Raw genomic sequence first — 25,659 nt, 5'->3', positions numbered from 1 at the left:
GTGAGATCTGTGAAAGATGCTCTCCTCTCATAAGAGATGGGATTAGAGTAGATTCTTGCTGCTTTTAGTAACAGCTGTGACATTTTATTGTTTGGTGTGTCATAAGTTAGAAGATTAACAGTCAAAGTGTAGAGGATTTTTCATTCCTCTTGATTAAAGAAAACAACCTTATATCTTTTAAAAATCTACTTTCTGTAGTTAAAAAATAAAACTAAAACCCTACTGTTTCTGCTGATTTTTTTTTTTTTACATGGAAGCATTTTCAGTTATTGTAGTGATGGTCTGAAATACTAAGGCATCAACAGAGCCTTGGACATTGTCACAGTCACACAGTGTTGTTGGCAGAGCCAGGATTAGAGCTTGTGAGTTCAAAGTCTTGCATGCTGGTGCTCAGTCTGCTTTGCGTATTTTTACCTCATGGTTATGGAGTAAATAATTCAAGACAGAAGTTCATTCAGATGCCTAGATACCGTATCCAAGACAATAGGTTTTTTGTGTATATATATTTTTTCTTTTTTTTTTCTTTTTTTTTTTTAATTTTAATTTTGTGTTTGTGTGTTTTGGTTTTGATGGTGTTACTGTTTTTGTGTTGGTTGGTTGGTTTTGTTTTTGATTCAGAACTGGGGAAGACAAGTAGGGGAGCCTCTTATGCCTTCCTAGAATATGAATGTTTTTTGTACCCTGGGTTACCAGTTGTAGATGGGTTAAGAAATATATAAACTCTTGGGCCTGTACCAGGGCCTGTGAATCTATACCGTGTTCTTTTTGCCTTAAAAAATACCTTAGTTTTACTCTTGTGTCCTGTTGTTAATTGCTTGCCTAGTTTGACGGCTGATTCTTTTAATTCTTTTGATGTACCAGCAGTCAGTTGTGCTCCCCTAGGAGCACTCGGGAAGAATTTTTGGGTTTTGTGCCAGGACAATTCATATTCAGACTAGAATGACTGTTTATGAAAGCTGCCTGGCCAGAGACAATTTATCATAGTAGAAACAAGTTGAATTAATAGGTGGCAGCAATAATAGGGTAGGGATTGCTTGTTTATGAACAGAGTATTTTAGTGAGCAAACACCAGCTGTGCATGACTAAGGATGGCACAAATCCAGTTGGGAGGCTGCATGCTTGTGCTGTCACTATGAGGCGAGCTCCCCAGTCAGATTTCCTTCGGCTCGCCTCTTCCTTTGGGAAGATTTACATTTCCACTATAGGATGGAATGTTTTTTGTGTTGCGAAGGACAGAGGAGCCAAGAAGTAAAACCATACCGGGACCGAGTTCGCATGCACACATAAGCGAGCGGCTTCCGTCTGCGATACCGGGGGCACGTAGCGAAGGGCAGCAGTTTTCCGTATTCCAGCGTAGCCCTGCGCCGGGGTGTTACTGGGTCGCGCCGACCGGGAGCAGAACGCGAAGGGCACGGCGGGTGACTCGTGCCCGCGGGAGCGCTTTCCCTGCGCGCCCGGGCAAAGCCTCTCCCGGGGCGGCGCGGAGCGGGGCTGGCGGCTGCGGCCCGGCAGGGGGCGCTGCGGCGCGGGGCGCGGCGCTCCGGGCCCGGGACAGATTGTCCCGTCGCGCCGCGCTTGTCCGCCCCTCGGGCCGGGCACCTCGCCGGCGGGCCTGAGCCTGTAAACAGGCGGGAAGGAGATTTCTCGGGCCCAAAGAGTGAGTTACAGCATCGTCATGGTGTAGACAGGAGCCAGCTCTTCGTGTGAACTCACCGCTGTGATAATAAAATTGATTTTCATTTCTTCAAACCGTGTGTTTAGTCAAACCCCACACATTTTGAAACTCAAATGCCAATCAGCTTACTTTTTTTTACGTTCCAGCTTTTTTTTTTTTTTTTTTTTTTTTTTTTTTTTTTTTTAAATAGATATTTGGCTCCTTCAATTAGACTATTTGTCCACAGGATAATATCTGACTGCTGCATTTGGAGTTGACTTTACAGTGCATATACATTGCTGCTAAGGAAAAAAAATCCATGTGGGAAAACAAATTAAACTAGAAGAATTTAGACAATAATGGGATCCTTCGCTGAGTAATCATAGCATGAAGGCAAATTTTGACTTTTGTCCTCTTCCTATACAGCTTTTCTTATTGTTTGGGCTTGATTTCTAGGCATCATTAACTCTGTTGCATAGAGAATCAGAATACTTTAATCACTGCAGCTGATGTCTTCATGCTTGTTTCTTAATGCTGGAAAGTTTCAGTAAAGCTGGAGATGCCAGTTAGAATTGATTTGCTTTATTTGCACTGATAGCTTAGCTTCCAGATCAATTGAAAAAAAAATGAGATAAAGCTTTAAAAATGTTGCTGTTTTTCAAATAAAAAAATGGACAGAATTAAAAATATATTTTAACATAGATCTCCTAAAATATATTACTTAAATCAGATAACTGTATGCCTAATTTGAAGAATTTTTTTGTTTGTTTGTTTTGAAGTTAAATACCTAAATGTCTATATCTCTAGTCTTCAAGTCATTGGAGACCAGTGCAGATACCAGAGAGACTGATGTGAAAGGTGGACCCTTTATTATAATAATGTGACATGCTGTGGAAGTGGAGAGGCGTCTTGTAGAGATGTGGTAATGCTGGCGATTCTGTTTTGGTAATTAATTTTTCAAATGGTTCTGTATTGAATTTTTTTTTTTTTTTCCCAGCAGGATGGATAATGTGCAGAAAGGCCAAACAAGGTTGAATTACTGGTATGCAATTGTTAAGAACATTGAGTAGAAGCTACTGCAGGCTGTTATGGAAAAGGAGTGCTGGAGAAGTCCTGTGGCTGACAGAAAATTTGAAACACTTCATATAGAGGAAAAAGGCTTTTAAACCAGTAGCAGACTGAGTGTTTAAAGCAAGTTTGCCTTTCTAGGATAGAGTGAAGAAGCTGCAGTGGTACATTTTTGGCTTTAATCCAATTTACAGCTAGGCACTTAAATAGTGTGCAGCTGAAAGAGTTAGAGAATTAAGGATTAAAAGATGGCTATTCATTGTGTCAGTATGTCAAATGAGGAATCCAAAGCCTGTCCTGATTTTAAAGTTCTCTTTTGTCCTTTGTGTTGCTGCTTGCACTTTGGGATTAGCTCTAAGTCTATAATGACATTAAAAGGGTAAATTGAGAGTCCTGGTGATGGATTAAGAGCACCAGCTTTAAAGTAACTGGCACTTTCACTTAGCAGAGCTGGAATTTCTGTCTTTGGAATGGACTACAGCTGCTGAATATTGGGAGCACTTCTAGTATAGGAAATTCTTCACTGTATAGAACAATAATAGCTCATTAGCCTGTGCCTTTATCCCTCCCAGGCTGAACACCAGGGAACTCTGGTGGTTGGCAGAGTTTACTTCAAAGTAAAATACTATCTACTAGCATCCAGTGGAGATACATATACCCTACCAAGTATGGGAAAAAGTCTCAGAAAATATGAGCAAAAATGAAATTAATGCTTTCAAAGAGTCTCTGGATGTTTAGCAGTAACACTGACTGTGTTGATTAACAGCTATTTATAGAAGCTTTTTGTGAACTCTTCTTTTTATTATTCTTTTTTTCTCCCTTTTTCTCTCCATTGGTATGAAGTCTTTAATCAGGTCTGTTCCTCAATAAAGCATTTGGTGTCTTGGAAACAATATCACCAGATTTTTCCACTGCACACAGAATTGTGTGGAGGGGTCCTTTGTGATATGTGAATCAAACTGGTTGCATTTGGTTGAAAATCCATTACTGGAAAATATAATTGATTTTGTAGTTAATATTCCCTGAAAAACAGAAAAGGGAACCTACATAATGAAGGTGTAGGGAAGGACAAAACAGTTGTTAAGGAACTGCTCTAAGAGCTAAGAGGAGGAAAGATATGGATCATTGTCATTAGCATCAATTTATGGCACTGAATGAGTATTATGTACAGTAACATTTGCCTGCCTAAGAGAACAAACATAATAGCAGTTGAGTACTTTCTAATCTGCATAAGGAAAGGAAAAGGAGGCAAAATTTATTGGTTCTTGTACATGACCTCTGTCTGCCAGGACTTTGGCCTTCAACGACTTCATTTTAGTTTTTCTCCCAAAAGAATTGTTCAGAGCTTGAAAATGATTAATTTAGAATACTGCTGTCTTCCAAATCTCTATTACTCACAAGGCAGTAGCCAGGTTCAAGGACTAAGCTGAAATTTAATTATGTAGAGAATCTTGCTGGAGAAAGTAAAGGAAAGGATCTTTTTAGTGGGGTTATCTGTGCCTGTAATTTGTACACTGAACAAAATGAAGCTGTAGAATTCTCATCTCTCAGAGATATCTGCAAGAATATCTTCTTTGTCTATTGATTTGGTTTTCTTGTAAGTATAGAATCTGTACCTGGTGACTGTGAAAGCTAGTTTTTGATTCTCCATGTAGGTGAGAGAAGTTTCTAAATTAGAATGAAAACTTCACTGTATTTTTAATGGGTTAAGAACTGCAGTGATTATGTAACTTACAGTACCTCGAGAAGAATGCTTGTCAGAAATCTTCATAAAGGTCTAATGGGCAAATTTAAAATTTTGCTGAGATTAATGATAGTGAAGTAGAAAGAATTACTTAGTCAATGATGTAAAAGTAGAAGATTAAGAGTAGTTAAAGTTCCTTATTATGTAAATTTTTTTGTGTTCTTGAGGTCACCAAGGATCAGATGAGACCATGACAATACCAATACTGCAGAAACAGCAAATCCTAGCAGTAGTTAGCCTGTGCTAGAGACTGTTTACCTACGGTAGAGAAACCTTAAAAGCATTGATAAGATGGTAAAAGCAAACATTTGTGAGTTTTTAAGTATAGCTTTTGCTGGCATGGGAGTACTTCTGTATTTTCATGTGCTGAGACACTATCTTTTTTTCTTATTTCATGGTCTCTCCCTGATGGAATTTTAATAAGGATCTTATGCTGCATGAGGAGGTCAATGTGTTTGTATTTTTTTTTAAAGGAGCTTCTAGTGACCTGATTAAATCATATGAGACGGTTACATTGTCACTTGTATATTTAGAGGTTAAGCTTCAGAACCTGCAGTAAGGCAACCAAAAAGTAAGAGCTCTAGAAAATTTTTTCCAAGTGTAGTAAACTTGAATATTGATTTAAACTTTCTTTCACAGCTGGGCAGGTGAAAGGAAAAGGACAAATGTTAACTTGAGAACAGCTGCTTTGAACTTGGCTATTGCTATGCCAGCTGGAGAGATGGAAATGCTGTTTGTTTAATACCACAGGAGAGAAATATGTTTGTAAGGAGATGGTGGAGTTATATTTTGTGAATCCTTTTCCTGCCAGAGTGCTGAGGGAGGCTGTAGTAGTGGCGTGTGCTGCGCTCTGAAAAACACCTAGTAGCCGGGACACTTTTGCATGTTTGGGTGGGCTTTAAGTCTTGCATTACTCTATGTGTAATGAGTATTAAGAAAAAAAAGATGCACCTTTGGTATGAGAAGTACATGCATATCAAAATAATGTCAGAGGACATAAGAGGAATCTTAGAGCTTTTTCCCCTGCTCGTTTCTTCCTAAGTTGCCTTTTTGGTCGTGCTTTTGATTCCCCATAATCTATTCCAGATGGGTTTTTTTTTACCTTGTGTGATGTTATATGTGTTTTCTTAGGATTTGTTTTAATACAGCAATGCTTTGAAAGATGTGCTGTTTTATGAGGTGAGGGGTTCTATGGGAAGAAAAACAATTTATTAAAACCTCATTTAATTTTTTAATTACTGTAACTCATGCATCTGGATTATATTTCACTCAGCATGAGAAGTATCTGGTAATTCTGATTAAGAGTTTCATGTGGTAGCATCCAGGTGTGTGCATATTATTTCTTCTCTTGGGGATTTAAAACATTGCAAATACTGGAAGAAATGGTCTGTGTGTGTCTTAAAGAATCCCTTGGTAGCTGCCATAATAGTTTTCTGAGATAATTAAACCTTGACTAAAGGGTTATTTGCACTCTAGGGATGTTTACATCCTGCAGAAGCAGGGATAGTTGGGAGAAAGAAAACCATAGCTTATTGGGCCAATGCTTTCTGTGTAAGCTGCTACTTCTTGGTGGTGTGAACTTGACTTACCTAACATGTTAAATTGCATGGTGAAGAAAAACCCCCTGCCTTAGGCTATCATAACTTGGGTTCTGTCAGTGATTTAAAGATTTCTGAAAGACCTTTTTCCTATAATCCTGTAGAAAGCACTATGCTTACAGGAACACTTGTGCTTTCGTTAACGTGAATCGTAGAAACTTGAGAATCGGTTAATTATTCTTCTGTTAGAAGACAACAATTCTATTGAACCATATCCATGAACAAAAAGGCTGCATCTCAGAAACAGGCACTTACCTTACTTTTAAAGAAGTGTGTAAATTTTTTAGAGAAATGGTCAGGTTTATTATATTAGCTTTATAATTTAAAGTAATAGCTGGATTTGTAAAATTCTCTAGGTAATTGAAGGATGTTTTTATCCAGTGTGGATGTATTTATTCTTTATTTCAGGAAATTTTGTACACTTGGATAATATAGATCTAGTAGATACACTGCTGCTGACTCCTAGGAATAAGTGGCCTGTAGTGGTGAATACCTGATTATGTCCAGGAGGTCATGAAGTAATTTTAATTAATTTAGGTCATCATAAATCTTTCACTTTTCAGTCCTTTTGAGCTGAAAGTGAAACTGGTGAGTTGTGAGATCATTGCAGTCAATCAACAGTCATAATCCTTGCATGGGGGGGAAAGCCCTCGAAAAATGCAGGGGAAGTATGTCTTCTGGTTTAAAACACTATGTAGGTTTTTCAGCAATTACTTGCTTTCATTTGGGAAGGAATTAGGTGGAACAGCCTGTAGATGATGTTTTGATGGGTTTGATTAGCTGCCAACACAGATAAAGGGACTGAGTCATGAATCTTTGTAATATTTTAGAATAATGCGTTTTGTACAGGAACAAAGAAGCTCTAATAGTCTGTTTTCCATGTCTTTAAAGACTAACATAGAGATGGGTCTTTTCAGTGTTTTTGAAATTGCAACTTTCAACAGTAGGCAAGAAGAAGAATTTGTTACAGTAACTCCTGAACTTTTGTCTATTAGTTTTCACAAGACATTATAAAGAAAAAGTGTTTAAAAAAATGTAAATTAAATAATACATATAATTATATATGCTTTGCTCTGTTTTGCTAATAAAAAGTATATTGAATAACTGAATCCAAATTTGGTTGATTTTTGCAGTAAAAAACTTATTTTTCAAAGTACATAGCAGATCAAATATGGTAATGCTCTTTTTTTTAACATATCTTTATAGTTTTTCCATCAAAACTGATAACAAAATGGCTTAATATGAGATCCCAGGTTAGGAAAGCATCATCTGAAAAATGAAGTACAGTTTGAAACCCTGACAGTGGAAGGTTGATTTAGCATTGCTGGAAAAGCTCCTCTTGCTACTTTAACCTTTCAAATTAGGTCTTAAACATACTTGTTTGCAGTTTTGCAAAATGTTGAATACAGTTAGCTTTCTATATTAAAGAAACTTGACATTCAGCACTTTAAAGGGCTTGCTCTTTACTACTTTATTTGCAGAACTTGGTAATTGGTACTGTGTCTTGCCATCTGTAGGAAAAATAGTTTAATTTCCACAAAATATATATGTGTATCTATTAAAAAAAGAATATAGAAAGGAGTTTTGTAAGCCTAGATTACATTGTTGAAATAATTTTTATTTTAAGTTTACTTTATTTAAAGTGCATTGTACCATATATAAACCCATTTCTAGCTTACTTTTGTGTAAATGTATTTGATTAAAATATTATTAATTAGCTTCAGAGACTTGCATTTCAGTAACTGCAAGATGTCTGCAAAAATGTACTCTGGCCACTTAAATGGAAGATAATTTTTTTTTTTAATGTTTTTCACATTCTTTGTAATCACTAGTATGATTTAAAATGCATTTATTTGCATAAACTTATGAACCTCCTGTTTTCTTTTGCCTTTTTTTTCTTTGTTTTTGTGGGTTTTTTTAACAAAATATGATACCTTGTTAAAAAAGTTAAGGTGTTAGTTCTGTATAAAAGTACGTGGAGTAGGGAGAACATTGCTCTGTGGTCTACCCTGTAAGTAAGAAACTGTACAAGTGAGGATTCCCTGTAGGGAGAATCTAGCTCTTGTCAAGGCAACTGACCCAACTTGTAGACATTGTTATATTTCATCTTCAATTGCTATATAGAGAGGAAGGAAACAGTGATAACTGATGTCTCAAATCAAAGTCTTTTTTTTATTCCTTTGAACAGTATTGGATTTTGTTCAGTTAATAATTCAGAAACGAAGACATTTTGACAATTACTTCTTTTGTTCCTTACACAGACAAAAGAAATTGGTTTACTTGATGCAGACATATATGGACCTTCAATTCCAAAGATGATGAATTTAAAAGGAAACCCAGAATTAACACCAAGTAAGTGGAAGGGATTTTTTTTCCTGTTATCTTTTCTGGATAGGTGTGAGCATGGTCCACTCAAGTGAGTGTGGCACAGATGGGTTGCAAACAGAAAATAAATACTGAGTGTATGTACTGAGTGTATGTATGTATTTGCCTCTAATATTGAGGTTACTTTCAAGGCTACCTTGTACAATTAGGAGTATGTTAAGAATCCTATTTTTTGTTAATCTTGGTCCATGCAGTCTCACGGATTTTTACTAGAGACTCTTGAAGAGAAGGTTATTTATCAGTAGTTTTAAAATTGTTATATAGTATCCTACAGTGGATGACTTTCAATTAAAGAGCAAAACCCACTGATCTACGGAAAGAGACCCAAAAATAAAATCTAGTAAGAGAGGGATCATTACATAGCTTGTATGAAATGTCATTCAAAAAAATGATTGATCTCTCTTCAGCCAAATGTGCCGTACCACTTGACTCATTTGTATTTGAAATTGTGTGTTTAGGAACGCAGTGGTGGTCACTTCCCTACCAGAAGGTGAAGACAGTAGACAAAACTCCTAATTTTCCTTCTGCTAGGAAGAATTCTGGGGAAACATAAATTCAGGTTGAGCAATCTTCAGAGAAATAAGGTGACCCAAAGTAGAACAGATCTAAAAGCCTGATTACCTTTTAGAAATTTAACTTTCACCGAGGCCAGCCAAGGATGAAAGTGAAGAATGGCTTTATCTTGATACCCTGTTCCTATGATGTTTGTGTATAAGGCAGCTTGGTTTTTTAGGGTGGTAAGGACACTGGGGTGATATGGGTTTTTTAATACTTTGTTTTGATTATCCTGTGAGAGAGTGCTTGTAAGTAAAAAAATTAAAAACATGTAACCACGTACAAAACTAGTTGCACGCTATAGCAGCTGGTCAACACATTAAAATGCCCTAGGATCCTTCTGAAGAAAGAACAGACTGGCTGTAAGTGTTGTCAGGGAGGGATCAAGGACATCTACCAGTTCAAACAGGACATAAAAGGGCTTCAGTGAAGTAATCAACTGCAATGTTTGTGGGCAGCAATGCCTAGGTAAAAGGAAAGTTAAATACTCCTGCTTCTTTTCATGTTGTGATCTCTCTTTTTTTATCACAGAAGGGTTTGGGTTGAAAGGAAACTTTGAAGGTCATCTAGTCCAACCCTCCTGCCAATGAATGAGCAGGGACATCTTCAACTGGATCAGGTTGCTCTGAGCTCCTGATGTTGAGTGTTTTGTATCTACTACCACTCTTGGCAACCTGTTTCAGCGTTTCACCAGCTTTTCATTGTAAAACATTTCTTCCTTATATCTAGTCTGAACCTACCCTCTTCTAATTTAAAACCATTATGTCTTGTCCTCTTGCAACAGGCCCTTCTAAAAAGTTTGTCCCCATCTTTCTTACAAGTCCCCTCTTAGTACTAAAAGGTTTCAATAAGGTCTCCCTGGAGCCTTTCTTTCTCTAGGCTGAACAACCCTGATGCTCTCAGTGTTTTGTCATAGGAGGGATGTTCCATTCCTCTATACCTACTCTAGTGTTGTTATAGAATGTTCATTTGTAACTCATTTTAATTTGTGCATGTATATGGGTATTACAGTTGATCTATATGTTCTCACCTGGTATAAAGCATACAGAATGAAACAGTTCCAGTATCTTTAAAGGTTTTGTTATTAAGCTTGTAGTATCAACCTATGAGAACTTAATATGGCAAACTTAGGATTTCTTATATGATTAAAATTCTATCTCCTTATGATTATACCCTGTACTCTGGATAAAGGAAAAGTAATATATTTCCATGTACTGATGCAATGCATGTGCTTATAGAGACAGCTGTCAAATTGAGTACTTCCTCCGTTTAAGTACCTGGCTTACAAATACAGGTTTTACTTAGATAAATTCCTAAGAGAGAAAGAGAGTACTTAGTTTTATTTGTTGGATTTTTGTTATATCTTTTGAAGTCAAAAGGCTGCTGAGTGATTAAATATATAAATAAATGAGCCTTTTCATGCATCATTAGTAGGGTTTGAAATCCTGGTATGAGTGGAAGTATTCTTGGGTTCACTCATACTTTGAACTCCATTGAGGCTGTATGTCATACAGGCTGTGTTTTCCTGTAACAGGTTTTTTTTGCTGTGAATTGTATATGAAGTGCATTGTGCAGTATGAACACAGAAGGGACTGTTGTAGTGTTCATTTCTCTCAGCTTTTCATTTTTATGTAACATTGACTTGTTTCTCCATTTTTTTTTTTGCTCACTGTCTGAAAAATAGATTAGATAATTTAGAACTCTTTGGTCATTTTGCCAAGTACTTTATCAGTCCATACCTAATTTAAATCCATGTCCTGAGCCACAAATTGAAAAGGAAATTGCCCAGTCTGTTTCTTAAGTTTCAACTTGCTAGGAATGCAAGAACTTAAGACTGTATTCACTCAGATACTGAGCAGCTCAGTTTTGTTTCAGTGACTAGATATTTCTGGTAAACAGCTGAATAGAATCCACTGTAAGCTTTGTCTTGACATGTTTCAAGCATTGTTAAAAGTGCAGAATTCAATGTAATAGAAAAAAACTGGAAGATCTCTCTGAACTGAAACTGCTGCTGTCATCTTGTAAGCACTAACATTTTGATCACTGAAATATATTCTTTCTAGTTTTGTGTGGAATGCACAAGTAAATAATCAGGATTTAAAGAACATACCTTTTTTTTAACAGACAGAAAAATTAATTTGTATATTTCAAAAGCTTGACAGATGACACAAGTCTTCTGAGAAAGACAGTAATTTGATACGAACAACAAGATTAGAATTTGTATTTCAGATATTCTGTTCTCTCTGTGTATTTTTAACTATTGAGTTGATGAAACTGAAGAGTAACTGCAAGAGAAGTACTCTTGTGCAATAGGAAAGACATAGGAAACTTTAATTAAAGTTTAATCAAAGATTCCTTTAATGAGTGACAGATGGGATAAGCTTGCAAAGAAGTGATCAGTCATCAGGGTGTGTATATATATGATATATTTATATACATCTCTATATATATTGATATAAAAACGTGTATGACATGTATTTTGGTATAATGAAGTTTAGTGTTATCTTCTGATTTCTTACTATATTTTCAAGAGTAAAACAAGCTCTGAAGAAATATTGCATAGCAATTGAGAGTCCAGGCAGTTCTGTTTTACAGAAGTGTATAAACTATGTCTACATAACAATAAGTCAATTAAAGACATTTTTCATAATATAGCAATCAAAAAAAAGTTTAAAGTTTACTGCTTTCTTCAGTATGAGGCATGGATTTAAAAATGAACCTGTAGGGTAATCCTGGGAGGTTCTGAGCACTTTTGAAATCTTTGATTTCAGTTTCTTTTCTCACATGAAAAGGGATTAGGGATGCCAGTACCATACAAAATAAGTCCATGCAGCAGTTATTACTTCTGAATTGAAATTATTATGGTTATGCTGTAATTTAAGCATTTAGAATGAATTAGGAGTTCTTAGTGAGGAGTCTGTATAAATGGAAGATACTACATTAATTTAATTTTGCGAACTGTAGAACATTGAAAAGTCTGCTAACATTTAATAGGCTGTCATTCAAAATACTTGAACTAAATTGTCAGGGAAATTTTGGTTAATAAGTTCACCACTGAATTTAATTAGCTAATGGAGGATTATCTAACTATGGAATTAAAATTAACATCAGCTACAATATATATGCAGGGGAATGCTAATAGCATGAGTTACGAAAGCATTACTTCTATTCTTTCCCAAAGTAATTTACTTAAAAAGCAGTTTTCTGGCTTAATGAATCGCATGATTTCATTTTTTTTTTTCTTTTCTAAATCTGCCATTTGAACTAGATGGCAGAGAGTAAAAACTATTATATTGCCAAAAACATTTGCCATTTTTCCAGATAGATAAAGTTTCTTTATTTAGTTTGATTATGAAGGTTTTGGTGGGTAAATCTTCATGACAGGTGGCTCTACTCTTAGTATTTCAAATCTTTGTTGCCATTTTATGATAGCTTCAGTGTCTTTCATTTCTTAATAAAATAGTATATTCAGAAGATCAGTAGTAGACATCTGTTTTCACAATTTAAAATAAAATGTATTTTTTTAGAGAAAGCTAATAGTGTTTGCAGCTGCCCCATTGAATCTAATAAAATTGCAAGAACTATAGAAATGGACAGCTGAGTTTTTTCACTGGGATACATTTATGTATCTTAAGACTGTGATAGCACTCTCATAACAGAATGTGAAAATAGTTGTGACTGTTTAAAGATGTCTGCTGGAATAGTATTAAGGGATTGTCCTGCCTTCATTTGAGGGTCATAAAACGAAAATTTGGAGTAGACTAGTGAAATAGACAACGTGTTATGTAGGTAGCATGGTTATTTTGGTAACCATGAAGAAATTTCTTAATCTTTGCTAAGAACTGAACTTTAAAGGTAAGGCTTGAAGTCTCAAGTTGTGTTTATCATGCTTTATCAGTGGAACTGCATCGTGATTAATTAAAAAAAAAAAAAAAGTTAAATTTGATTGTTAAAAAAAAAACCAAACCAAAACAACGCTACTGACACTAGCTCTTGATTGGTGAGTAAGTGATTTTTAGATTGTGCACAGTGTAATGATATGTTTTATTGATTCTATTTTGAAAGTAGCCTGAACTAAAACCCTGTGTTTTACTTTTGGTGATATCTTACCCCAGTTTATCTGGATGACAGAGGAACAGTAGTCCCATGTCTTACAAGTCACAAAATAAGGATTAAGAATGTGGTAATTAATTTTGGTGTATATTTTGGAGGCTTTTTCAAATGTGATTGAGTAGTTGAAAATGAGAAGACTACTGAAGTGTTTAGTATCTTATTCTGGACCTTGATTATTGCCCTCAAACATGTAACAATAAACCTCAAGGTGGATTAGTCCAGCTATTGTTGAGTTCACTTGTGCAAAAAATCAACGACCTCGGAAGGGAAAGGAGATGGAGGGTACACAATTCTGCAAGGAATTATTTCTAGGCATACAGTTGTTAGCTGCTCTTTAAAAGGAAAAAACATCTAGGGAATTAATTTATTAAAATTTTATTCTTCATTATGTATAAATTCATACAATTACAAAAAAATGTAAGATGAGAATTGTAGTGTGGTAATTAAAGCCTCTTACTGAGAGCAGTCTTTTTTGGATAAATGGCAAATCAAATTTAACCAAATGCCATTCCAGTATAAATTACAGGAGCGCTGGCTGTAACTTGAAATAATACATTTGAAGTACTTAAAGACAGATTTGTATTACTCTTTATGTTGTTAATCCTGCAGTGCAGTAATTCCAAATGATTTTATTTGAATTGTGGCTAGCAGATATTTACTGTATTACAAAGTTTACTCTTAGAAATACAAATGGGTTTTTGGTTCAACTGGTATAAAAACTGGAATTAAATTGCAAAATTACTTTATTATAGGAACATGATAGATACTCTTTTCATTATACATATGTAAACAAAAGAAATCAATCATGCTTTTTTAGACTGAACACATTCACCTTTTGCTTATTTCAGAGGAATAAGTGTTTCCATTTCTCTGCTAGAGGAAAAATTGAAGGACTGTAACTAATTCTGAATTTTCTCAATATTTTTACCTTGCAGTTTCACTTTTGTGCTTTTCTCTGTGGACTTCTTGCTGTATTCTCTCTCTTTCCTTACAATGAAGTAACTTTTCATAATAGATAAATGAAGCAGAACAGATCAACAGGAAAAAATGTGGTTTAATCCTATCCCTATAGAGCCCAGAGGCCAAAAGTGACAATAAGAGTGTAAAAGCTAGCATCTCTTTCCTTTGCTTTAGCTGATGGTCCTAATCATTTATATGCTAAGTGTGATGCCATATGGTGTGAGATATCCCTTTTGTAACTTGGTATCAGCTGTTTTGATTGTGTCCCCTCCCAGTTCCTTGTGCACCTCCAGCCCGCTTTGCTGGTGGGGTGACAAGCAGAAAAGACATGGTCTGTGTAAGCACTGCTTAGCAATAGCAAAAACATCCCTCTGTTATCAACACCGTTTTAGTCAGAAATCCAAAACACAACTGTGAAAAAGAATGACTCTATCTTGGTCAAAAACAGCACATAATTCTTTGAACAGTTTTTTTTTTTTTTTTCTCCCATGTCTTTTAACCTAAATTTCCCTTTTTTTGTGGGGGGGGAGGGGAGGGGGAGGTGGGATGGGGGGAGTGTCTTGATGACAGTATTGAACCTAGAAAGGCTGAATTGACACAAATGCATTGGATTCTCTAGTTTTGCTTTGAAAGTAATGAAAGTCCCTTGTTAACTGGAATGTCTTTTTGAAGTTGGGTCTTAAATTAAAGCTGATGTGTAGTGAATCTCTGCCCCTGGGGTTCCTTGCTGCTCCCTGTTCTGCTCTGCTGTCTGGCACCCTGTTATATGACTGACCAGGGCAGTTCCCCTGGCACAGCAGCAAGTCTTTGCTTCAAATGACGTGAGCTTCCCAGCGGTTTTTTTGTGTCAGGACAGATGCCTTAAATTCAATATTGGGTTAGTCTATTTCATTCCTTGTGAGTATAATGAACTAAAAGAACCTGCCTAAATTAGTCTAATAAAGCTTTTGATCCACTATAAATAAAATTGTTGGTTCCTTGGGGATCTGAGGGCATTTCAAAATGTGGGTTATTGCAGCAATCGTAAGGAAGGCATTTGTGATGGAAGGTAATGGCATGATACTTAAAACTAGTCCTGTGTTTTAAACCTAACAAGTCAGTGCTGCTTTAAAATTTAGCCAAGATGTTTCTGAATCACTGTGCTCTTTACTTGTGTCAGACTTGCTTTTTAAGTACAGTCTTCCAGCAAGCAATTAGTTCTCTTGCTTTTAGGTAGGACTGATGAAGTCATATCTGCAAAACTGTTCTGTTAATGACAAAGCTTTTACAGAGCTTTGTTTCCTCTGTAGTCTGTTGGGAGGAAAAAACTGTAAAACCTTCTCAGGTAATGGGGCTAGTAGACCCTCTAAATATGAGAATCAAATCTCTTGGGAAAAGTTTCATTTCATTATGCATATATTTCTTGAAATTCGATGGTTAGCGTGGAATTATGGTCTTTAAGTCTCATTACTAGTTTGCTTTGGTTAAGTATTTGGGATGTCTTCATCGTTAGATAACACTATTAGTGCAGGCTGTAATGGGCAATCACAGCCATCCTTGTGTGGAGCTCTTCAAGCTTAAAATGCAAATTGTAGTATTTCTGGGGCAATCTTGCAAATAAACTTACAACCCAGTGTGAAATCAAGCCTGAGGTCTCAATTAGTCCATCACTTGCCATAGAATATTCTAGGCTTCTGGCATAAGCAGTTAAAACAATGATTGCAGTTAAAGCAAAGATTTTAAATGTATGGCTTTGACTAACCTTTTGGTGACAGCATCCTTTACCCTGTTTCATAGATTGGTGTCACTGTTTTATTTCAAGATACCTTGGGGCCCTCTTGCTATTCATTCCCCTCCCCTCTGTGGCATTTCTTTCCTCTTTGCCATTCTGTGGGTGGAATTTACTTGTTTTTGCTTAGGAAACCAGTACTGCTTCAAACGTGCCTGTGGTATGGTGTCAGGCTTCTAGCTGCCCCTTCAGAAGGTGTGTCTCTCCCTGTGCCCTCCGTCTGATCTGCTAGCCCTGTACAAATCTCAGCTCCCTAAGGCATCCGGAGTGGCAGGAGACATCTATGTTTACACAAGTAAAGCCCAACCATTTTTTTTACTCTTCATGCTCAATGTCTCCGTCTGTCCGTCCTTCTTTCTGTCTTTGAAATGATAAAAGAACCCCAACCTTCTCCTTAGTTCTCCTTGAAAACTCAGAGCCGGTGAGTTCAAAATATATTTGCTAGGTTGTTGCACGATCCACTACATTAATTTTTAATAATTATAAGCTACCTTTGCTTTTCTTAAACCGTGTAATGTCTTCTAAGGAGATGTAGTGTAACATCATAGTCTTCTGGAATAATGGTTTCTACTTATCTGATAGGGTAAGACTGAATGTAAGCTTTTGCTTGTGCTAATGTATCACTCAACAGACCACTTCCAAAAATTAAGCCAGGAGCTGGAATGGCTCCTTGTGGCTTAACCCTGGGCTCCATCACGTGTAACTGTTATTTGGGAAGACAAACACCATGATGCTGAATGTGCTTCGGTTTCTTTTTTGGGAGACAGAAAAGCTTAGCTTTGTGCTGAGCCTGAGGCCATATGGAGTGGGATATCCCTTTGGTCAGTTGTGGGTCATATGTTCAGGCTGTGTCCCCTCCCAGTTTCTTGTGTATCCTCAGCCTGCTTAGTGGTGGGGTGGTGTGAGAAGCAGAATAGATTTTGACTGCTTTCATCACAAATCCAAAACAAATCACCATACAAGCTACTGTAAAGAAATGTAACTGTATCCCAGCCAAAACCACACATATATATATGTATGTAGTTCTGTACACTCCCTCTGTACTGTACTGACCTTGTGACTGTGACCATCACTGAACAGCTATGTCAGTCTTCTTAGAGAAAAAGTGGAGTAACTCATATACCTTGTTAGGATAGTCTATTTGCAAGCCTTGATATGTCTGGGGAGAGAAAGCTTAGTAAAGAATAATTACAAAGTGCATCTTCACTGATGTAATGAAGATCCATCTTCATTACATCAATGTTACTCTTCCCCGTGTGAGCAACAATTCAATCTTCAGACCAGTCCCAGAACTCTTTTAATTAGCAGTCTGCTATAATGCTGTCCTGAATTTGCATATCTGCCTTTCTAGTGCTCTACTTGTGTTCTATCAGAAAAGGCATTTACTGACATGTCATTGGTGCTATGTTGATCTTACTGATCTGATTTTGTATGTTCAGAGAAAGCACAGCAGTCTTTTACTTCAGGCCGTCAGGCTTACTGGAAAATTGCAAACTAGGCCATTTTATTTATCTCTTGGCATAGGTGGTATGGTATTGCTGTGTGTTGTGATTTTAAGAAATCTGTTTTGTTGTGTGTTGAATTTTTGGAGCTGTATGGTAGGCTTCTGATAACAGAAAAGCGTATTCTAGGAGTAATGGGAATTAGAGAAGTTACTGAGGTCTCATTAAGCTAAATCTTCTTTATATGTTATGTTTTAGAAAATCTTCATGAGACCCGTGGCGAAAGAGAAGGAAGGCCTGTTGCTTTTGATGAGACAAGGGTGATTAGCAATGCCCACTGAAGCACTTTAAATTTGAGATTAGTCTTAAGAATGATTTTTAGCAGTAGGCAAACAGTGGGGAGCTCTGCAGTATTTTGTATTACTTTGAAAATATGAAGAACATTATAGCTAGAGTATATAGCAAGTTGTGAATTGTTCCTGTGCATTGTATAAATTTGATTAAATCTTGCTGCTTAGAGCATTTTATAGTCCTTGTTGTTAACCAAAGAAAATAAGATGCAGTTTTCATAAAAGGAAACTCTGCTGTTGAGAAATAAACTGTGCATACATTTTTGAAAACAGAGCCCCCTTTTGCTGCTCTGTAGGTTAGTGTTTGTCCACTCACAGGAGCTCTCCTGTTTTGTGAAGGAGAGGGAGATGTTGGAGGTGTGTGAGCTCAGTCTGTGTGCCTGGTCTCTGTGCAGAAGAAATTGTCCGTGCAGGTAGTGGATGTTGAGGTGTCTCTGTGTTTGACTGACATAGTGTAGAGCAGTTGCACTGAACTGAGAAGTGGCTTAGTATTTTGGTGAACTTCTCAGAATAATGCATCTTTTCCATTCATCTTACTCTCCAGTTCCTGAGCCTCATGATTGGCAGTCAAAGCTTGGCCTCCCCTTTTTGGTTTGCTCTGTTGTAAAATTGTCCCTGTGTCATGATAAAAAAAATTAAGGAAACCTTGAGTCTGCAGTGATTCTGTTGCAAATACTTTTTTCCTATTTTTTTTTTTTTTTAAACCCTCTTTTAGGTAAACATATAGCAATTTCTCTCAGAATTTCTAACAGTACTTTAACTTGTAGTGGTGTATAGCTTGTTTACAGGGACACCAAAACAGTGCCTAGAGATGGCTCTAGGCTGTAGTTCCAATGTCATCACCCTCTTCATAACTAAACTGTCTTACTGTGGAGAGGGAGAAATAAGACTGTGAATGCTAGAAATGTGGTTAGACAGTATAATGCCACCAAAGTAAGCCCGAACTCAACACTGAAAAGCTGCACAAGTCAAGAAGAGCTGTATCCACTGATACAGTGTATCAGTCCAAGCCAATCTCTTTTTCAGCAGTAACTCCCAACTCATTCCTAAATGCAATAGTCATACAAGTGATTTGTTTGTCTTCCTGTTTTGTTATTTTTGATTTGTAAACCAAAACATCCAATTTATTCTCCACCATATTTCATAAGATTACATGCCTTGAATGCTCGCTTACTTGATTGCTTGAAAGCTTTCATCTCTAGTGTCTGGCTGTTTTATTTGTATGCTTCTGGTTGTTATTTTGTTTGAATTTGGAGTTCAGCTTTGAATGCACTGTTTTTATTTTACTCACATTGTCTTTATTTTACTCTCTTTTTGTATTTTACTTTGGGTGCATCAAGGATTTCTGTCAAAATACAGTATGTTTTATGTTGCTTAAAATATTCTTCCTGTTTTCTGTTGGTCCCTGCCTGATATGACATCAGCTAGACCAAATAGAATTCTATTTGTTCTTTCTTTTGTGTGTGTGTGCCATTTTGAGATAAGGTGTGGATCTAGATGGTAGAAACCACAGAGAAGAGTTTTGGCTTTTGTGAGATTTTTGTTTTGAATTACTTCTTTTTTTATTGTTTTGTTTGCTTTCTGCTTGCATACCCCTTTGCCAGCAGAACAATTCCAGTATTCCCCTCTGTTTTTTATTCTTGACACTGGAGGGCATAGGAATAACAACCATGACAAGGACAATACCTCTGCAATATTCAAATAAGCATCTTTTATTCCTATAGAAATTGTAGAAGTCTCACAGATTTCTATCAACGTGAAGAAATCTGAGACTAATTACCTGGGGCTGTTGACAGTGTATAGCTGGCAGTGGCTTTATTTGGTATCTACTCTAAGGTTTCAGTAGCAGATTTAACAGGAGACAAATTCCCCCAAACTCTGGTATGTTAATGGGAATACTCTTCTGATTCATGAGATCAGTGAATAGGATAGATTAAAAAATAAGAATTAAAATCCCACCATGTTGTATGGCTTTGGTTTTGTTCCAATATGAATGACTCAGCTTTTAGTGATTCCTCATAGGGAATCTATGCCTTCCAGCATAGGGATTTCATAAAAATAGATTGATTTTGGCAGCGCAAAGTGACATTATATTATAGGCAAATACATTGTTATTCAGGCAAAAAATGAATGGTATTAGTAAAATGTAACAACCTAAGAAAAAGTGGAATCAGATTCTTGGGCAGAATAGGTAAATGTATACATTTAATGAAGACATGAGGGAGAAAAATAAACAACTGTTTAAATAGAGAGGGAAAATTGCTCTTAAAAGAGAAAAAAAAAAAAAAAAGTGTAAGCTCATTTCTTTAAAAAAACCCCCGAAATACCCTAAAACTATCTCCCCTCCAAAAAAAAAACCCCTTGTTTGCTTTTGTTTTAGAAAATCTAATGAGGCCCCTTAAGAACTATGGAATCGCATGGTGAGCATATGTTTTTCTTTAAATCAAGCTTCTTTTCAGATGTACTTGTTATTGTGCTGTAAAGCTCAGGATTTTGTCTTGTTGTTTCAGCATGTCTATGGGTTTCTTGATAGAAGAGACTGCCCCGGTTGTGTGGAGAGGGCTGATGGTAATGTCAGCTGTTGAAAAATTGTTGAGACAGGTAAGGCTTAATTATGTGTTTCTGCTTCAAAGCAATCAGTTATTTTAAAATGCATTTAACTCGTACATGAGTGTCCATTACAATAATGTAATTACAATTTCATAATGTTAGTGGTGACCATTTTTGTGTCTTGGTTCTCTTAAATTCAGGTAAAGGGGGAAGTTGATACTTTAGTGTTTACCTATTTCCCTCAAATTGAGCTGTTGTTCTATGCCTTTGATGAGTGAATTACCCCAATTTGCCTTCCTTCTCATTCCTTTTCATATTTCTTTATGCAGTTGTTTTAAAAAAAAGGCATTTTGAAGTTGCCTAAGGATTTGAATGTATAGCTATCTATGCATATCTGCAGCTGTATTCCCTTATGTGCTTGTTAATTCACCAGCACTAGGAATTCTTGGATGGCATTTGACATGACAGGTACAGGAAAATCATTAACTACAATCTCTGTCTAATGCAGATAGATTGCTAGTTAATAAATTTTCTGGCATGTAGCTGCATGGTGACTTCTTTATTCTGCGGCAGATTTTTTTTTTCTTTTATTGTGAAGAGATCTGTGAAGTGCTAATGAGACAAACAGCTGAAAAAAATGCATGAAGGTTGCATGTTTAGACTTTGAAGTGACCCAGATTGTTCACAGCTGACATCCATTCTAGGGATCTACTGTATACAGCCTGGAGATCATAAGATTTCTATATGTCTTCTTTAAATGCCTTCAAATACCGTGCTCCTTTAACAACTGAAAATAATAATTTTTTTCAGCATTTTTCCATTTTTACTGAATTCTCATTTAACACGGATTTTGGAATAGAATGGTGGCAGTTACTCCACCGGTCACAAAAAACACGCGTCTGCCAAAATTTCAGGAAGAACATACTTGTTTCGAATTGACCTTTAAAAGTAAGAGGTATCCATGCCAATAGCTGTGGAGACCATTCTGACCTCTGTGTGCTGTGTTGCGCTGGCTGGCTCAGAAACTAGAATGTAAAACCTTGAAGGTAGAGCGAAAGTTAGCACCTGCTGTATTGGCATGCTCTGCCTTGGAGTCTGGAGGCTGGCAGGCGCTGCAGTGCTGTTCCTCAGTCAGCGGTGTCCCAGATGGGAAGTGTGTGCCAGCAGCCTTGTGCAGGGTGCGGGTGATGCTGTGTAATGAGCTCGCCGCTCCCTAGCAACCAGTGCGGTTGCATGCCGGCCAACCATGCTGTGGGAACGAGACGAGTCCATTAGTGCTCAGGGCATCGCTGATTTCCCTGGCAGTGAAACCTAAGCTGTGAAAGAGGAAGGCTTTACGGCTAAATTTCTCCTGCCCACATGCATTTTGCTTCTGCATAATGACCAGGATAGTCTTAAATCCGAGCTGGAAAATGTCTGCATCTCTTCCTTTGAAGAGAAGCTCACAGGTCACAGGGAAAATCAGTGGGTCTGTCTGATGTCCAGGTGGCTTTAAGAAAGGAAAGAATGCACTTACCAGCCAGTCTGAAGAATGGGTTAACTGTAGGTCCAATAGTTTAACAACCTTGGACACCTACACAAGAGAGAACCACAGCATGTGATGGTCCTTTTAAAGATACTATCATTCTGTTTTATATTAGAAAAAGTTTTGTGATCTCTTGGGGACTTCAAAAAGTTTTCTTGTTTTCTCTTTATCTATTCTGGTTGGTCTTAGCTAGTACCTCATGTTTAACAGGATAAGGTTGCTTGCAAGGGTAAAATACTTCTGCTTGTATTTAACTTCCTAAAACCATATTCTTAAGAAATAGCTTATCTCATTAGCTGCATAGAAACCATTTAAATTACTTCCCTAATCTAGATTTGTAGTGTAATATAGGAAGTCCCTGTGCATTCAGACAAGCTGATAAAATACTAAGTTTTTAAAATAATTAATTCAGCCTGACAGAAAGCATAGATGTTCCCAGACTTTTGCCCTAAAAGCAGTGGTGGTATTTCATATTTGCGTTTAGATGTTGAGATGGTGGAGAGGTTTTTTATTTGTTTGATAGCATCAAGACTGTTTATTCTGTGAATGATTTTGGATGTGTTTCCTTTTTTTTCCTGTATGAAACAATCTGTTTTCCAGAGTTTATCGTGCTTCAGGTACTGCAGTAAAGCATTTGAATTGCTTACTTTCCAAATTCTGTAATGGGGACTCAGGGACTCATAAATGTGTGCCTGTAATGAGTATTTAAATGCTTCTCTTACACTTGGAACTTCAAAAAATTTATGGAATTCTTACTTTGTTAAATGTATTTGTTAAATGTGTACATAATGCTTTTTGTATATACTTACTGCATGTGATCTCACTCTTTGTAGTACAGGTTTGTTGAATGGCGTCAGACTAGTAGATAACAGGCAATAATAGTGTGAAGTACTGAGTAGTGAGTGCTTGGTGTTTCTCTGGTAATGCATATCTCATGAGCAAGGATGGTTTTCTGCAACCCACCATATTGTTCTACTTTAGCAGAATTTGAAAGAAATGTGCCTTTTAATACCAAACAAAGTAAGCAGCTTAGGATACTGTATTACTTACATTACTTATATATTGATGTATGTGTATCAAATTAGTATATAAATGAAAAGATGTAGCATATTGATCCTATAACAAAGTAATTGGTCAATAGAAAAGAAGAAAAGTGATGGTTTTAAGCTACTGAATGAACAAGAAATACATAAAGAAATTATTTTTCACCTATAGCTAAAGTGGATTGCAAAGAGTAATAGAACATTTGATCTTTATAAACATATTCATAACTCTTTCTGTTAAATATATCTCTAGTTTATATGTCTTGAAATTGCCCAAAATTTTGTTGTAGCTGAGATATGACTTCTTTGTTAACCTAATAAGATGTACTGTAGGCCCATGGACTTTAGGATGGTCTATCACTTATCTAGGTTTAACTCTTATTTCCCTGTCACAGTTATCTTCTTTCACCTCTGTTAACACTTCTTTTGAATCTTGCTTGCCTGTTGGTGAGATGGAAGTATAATCTAAGTTTTAGAAGATCACTCTTTTCTCTAAGGATATAATTATGAGTCCAGGCAAGGAACCTTTAATAGCTCTCCAGTGTCATCCATAGCACTGGGATTTTTCTATGCAGTTTTCACTTCACCTGGGAAGCTGCCTACCCTTTTGTCTGGTCCCATTTACTTTGTTCCTTTACTCTGTGTATCTTGACTCAGTGTGATGTTATTTGGTTCAAATTAAACAACCTACTTCAAAACACATCATCTTGCTGTACTTGTTGTGGGAGTGACTTATGATTAACTTTTAGGCTAAGCACAGTAAAGATAACGAGGTTTTTTGAGAGTTGCCTAAAGCCTGTACTTGAACAGTAATGTGTCTGAAAAGCTGTTGAAATAAGTATCAAGTAGGTAGCCAAGAACCTTAGACGTACAAAGATAATTTAAAAAAAAAGGCAAGGCAAGCAAAACTTGCTCTCTGATTTGAACTGCTTTTTCAACAGGGATTTCAAATACCATTACCACTGTCCCACACTCTGTATGGCAAGTTTTCTAGCACCATTCTCTTTTCTATCTTAGGACATCTCGGCAGTTGAGTGGCAAAGGAGCAATTAGGAGGGTGCGGATACAAACCTGCTGTATGTCTTGGAATATGTTCTGGGAGTTATTCTGCCAAAAGGCTCTGAGAAAGTAAATTGGCAGCCAGCACAGTGCCATTTCCTATCTGCTATAGTCATAGAAGCAATACAAATGGAGGGGGTTTCCTGTTTAGGGAGTAATCAGTAAAACTTTTAATATTAAACAAAGCAAGTGTTGGTTTCTCTGATCTTGAACTCACTGTCTTATTCTATGTGTGTTACCTAGTTGAACTATCAGCAGAGAAGGAAAAAATTTCAATGTTCTGCACACAAGTCTGCTTCTCTTTAAAAAAAATCAAATAGAAGTGTAATTACAGATAAAATGCAAGTGCATATTTTATTGTTTTATTTTTCTCCTTGTGTCTTTGTTCTGTCAATGTATGAAGTTATATCACTACTGGAAGCAAGTGCTGCCTACACAGCATAGATTATAGAAAGCAGCAATTCTATTTTGTGTAAACAGTCCCCTTGAAACTAGCCTAGAAATCTGCTCTCTTTTCAAGGCATGTATCTCAGGTCGATTAACACTCTTGATAGGATTTCCTACCCTGACATGACATTTTAACCTATGTTTTTGCAGGCTAGTCAGATCTTAAGAGACACGACTCTTGTATTTCTTCCTTACCATAGTTTTCAAGAGTATCCAGAATACCTTTTGCATCTTTGGTATGTTACGGCTATAAGGCAGAGCCTCAGTGCTGCTAAGTGTGAATCCTAAAGGTTCCTTTGATGTACTTGACAAGGATGAAGCCATGTTCTTAGAAAGACGAAGTTTTTCCTGCAATGGCTTAATTCTAATGAGTCCCTAAAATGCTCTTATTATCATTGAATTGTAATTCCTCCAACTCTTTCTTCCTGCTTATTTTAGCACCACTTTAGCTTCTGTTTTAGTCAAGGTAGGTATTGAAAGAGAACTAAAAAAACCCAGTTTCACTGGGAAGGATATAATTAGAAAGGAAAAATACAGGGAAGTTAGCAGAAGGCAAATAAAACTTCCAGTGCAGAGCCATTTCACATCAGCAAAAGGAAGTGGATCCTTGTGCTTTGATGCTTGGACAGGCTTTATCCCCTGTAAATTCATGTTGAAAACCATAAATAAAGCAGAAGAAGGGTCAAAGTTATTTTATTAGCTAACCCGGAGCTGAATAGGGCTGTAGTCTAAAGATTCAGCCTTATCCTTTAAAAAAAATTGAACACAGTTTATGTGATTATTTAATCTGTACATAATTTTGAAAATTTGGCTAGCAGTGAGGACTGTGTGTGCTTTCTTTCGAATGCAGCACCTGCCAGAGGTAGTGATGGTAGTAATGATATAGTGGAGTGTGTGAATGTCTGTATATGTACTTGGACCTTTCTTTTAGCATAATGCTCTGATGCTCAGTTATCATATATAGGTAGTTGTAGAGTATATCGTGTTGTCACTGTCAGGAAAATGAACTCTACTGCAGCCAGAACCAGCATACGTATGTTATAGGGAATAGGGAAGATATAGACAGATAAATAGTCTTTAAAATATTGAGCAGACTATGGGTTGTAGGTCTGGGTTATTTCAAGAGTCTGTATGAGAAAGCTGTCATAAAAGCAAGTGTTGTATGAATAGAACAGTAAAAACTTGTGTTTAAAGATTTGGGATTAAGGTGGCTTGGAAACAGAAGTAGTATTTAATTTTTGGAAAGCAAGTACTGTGGAGGCTATATTGTTTGGAGTTTCTGATCAGTCTGAAGTGAATAATCTCTCTCGAGGAGATTATAGATATTCAATACTATTTTTGGTTGAAGGTCATGACATAGTAAATTCCTGTAGAAGAAGGGAATACAGGTGACCTCGT

General features: G+C 36.6%; 1 protein-coding gene across 1 annotated transcript in view; it reads left to right on the top strand.

Moving 5' to 3' along the window:
- Positions 1-25,659, top strand: part of NUBPL (NUBP iron-sulfur cluster assembly factor, mitochondrial) — a 75,737-nt gene that overhangs the window by 6,068 nt on the left and 44,010 nt on the right. Inside the window, exons 4-6 of the mRNA XM_040066743.1 lie at positions 8,326-8,416; positions 20,018-20,057; positions 20,148-20,238. Coding sequence (XP_039922677.1) covers positions 8,326-8,416; positions 20,018-20,057; positions 20,148-20,238 — 222 coding nt within the window. The remainder of the gene's footprint in view (positions 1-8,325; positions 8,417-20,017; positions 20,058-20,147; positions 20,239-25,659) is intronic.

The sequence above is a fragment of the Hirundo rustica genome, chromosome 6 (assembly GCF_015227805.2).
Source record: "Hirundo rustica isolate bHirRus1 chromosome 6, bHirRus1.pri.v3, whole genome shotgun sequence".
In the NCBI taxonomy this organism is placed as follows: Eukaryota; Metazoa; Chordata; class Aves; order Passeriformes; family Hirundinidae; genus Hirundo; species Hirundo rustica.
Note: the sequence above shows the minus strand (reverse complement) of the source record. Positions and strands in the feature narration are given on the sequence as shown.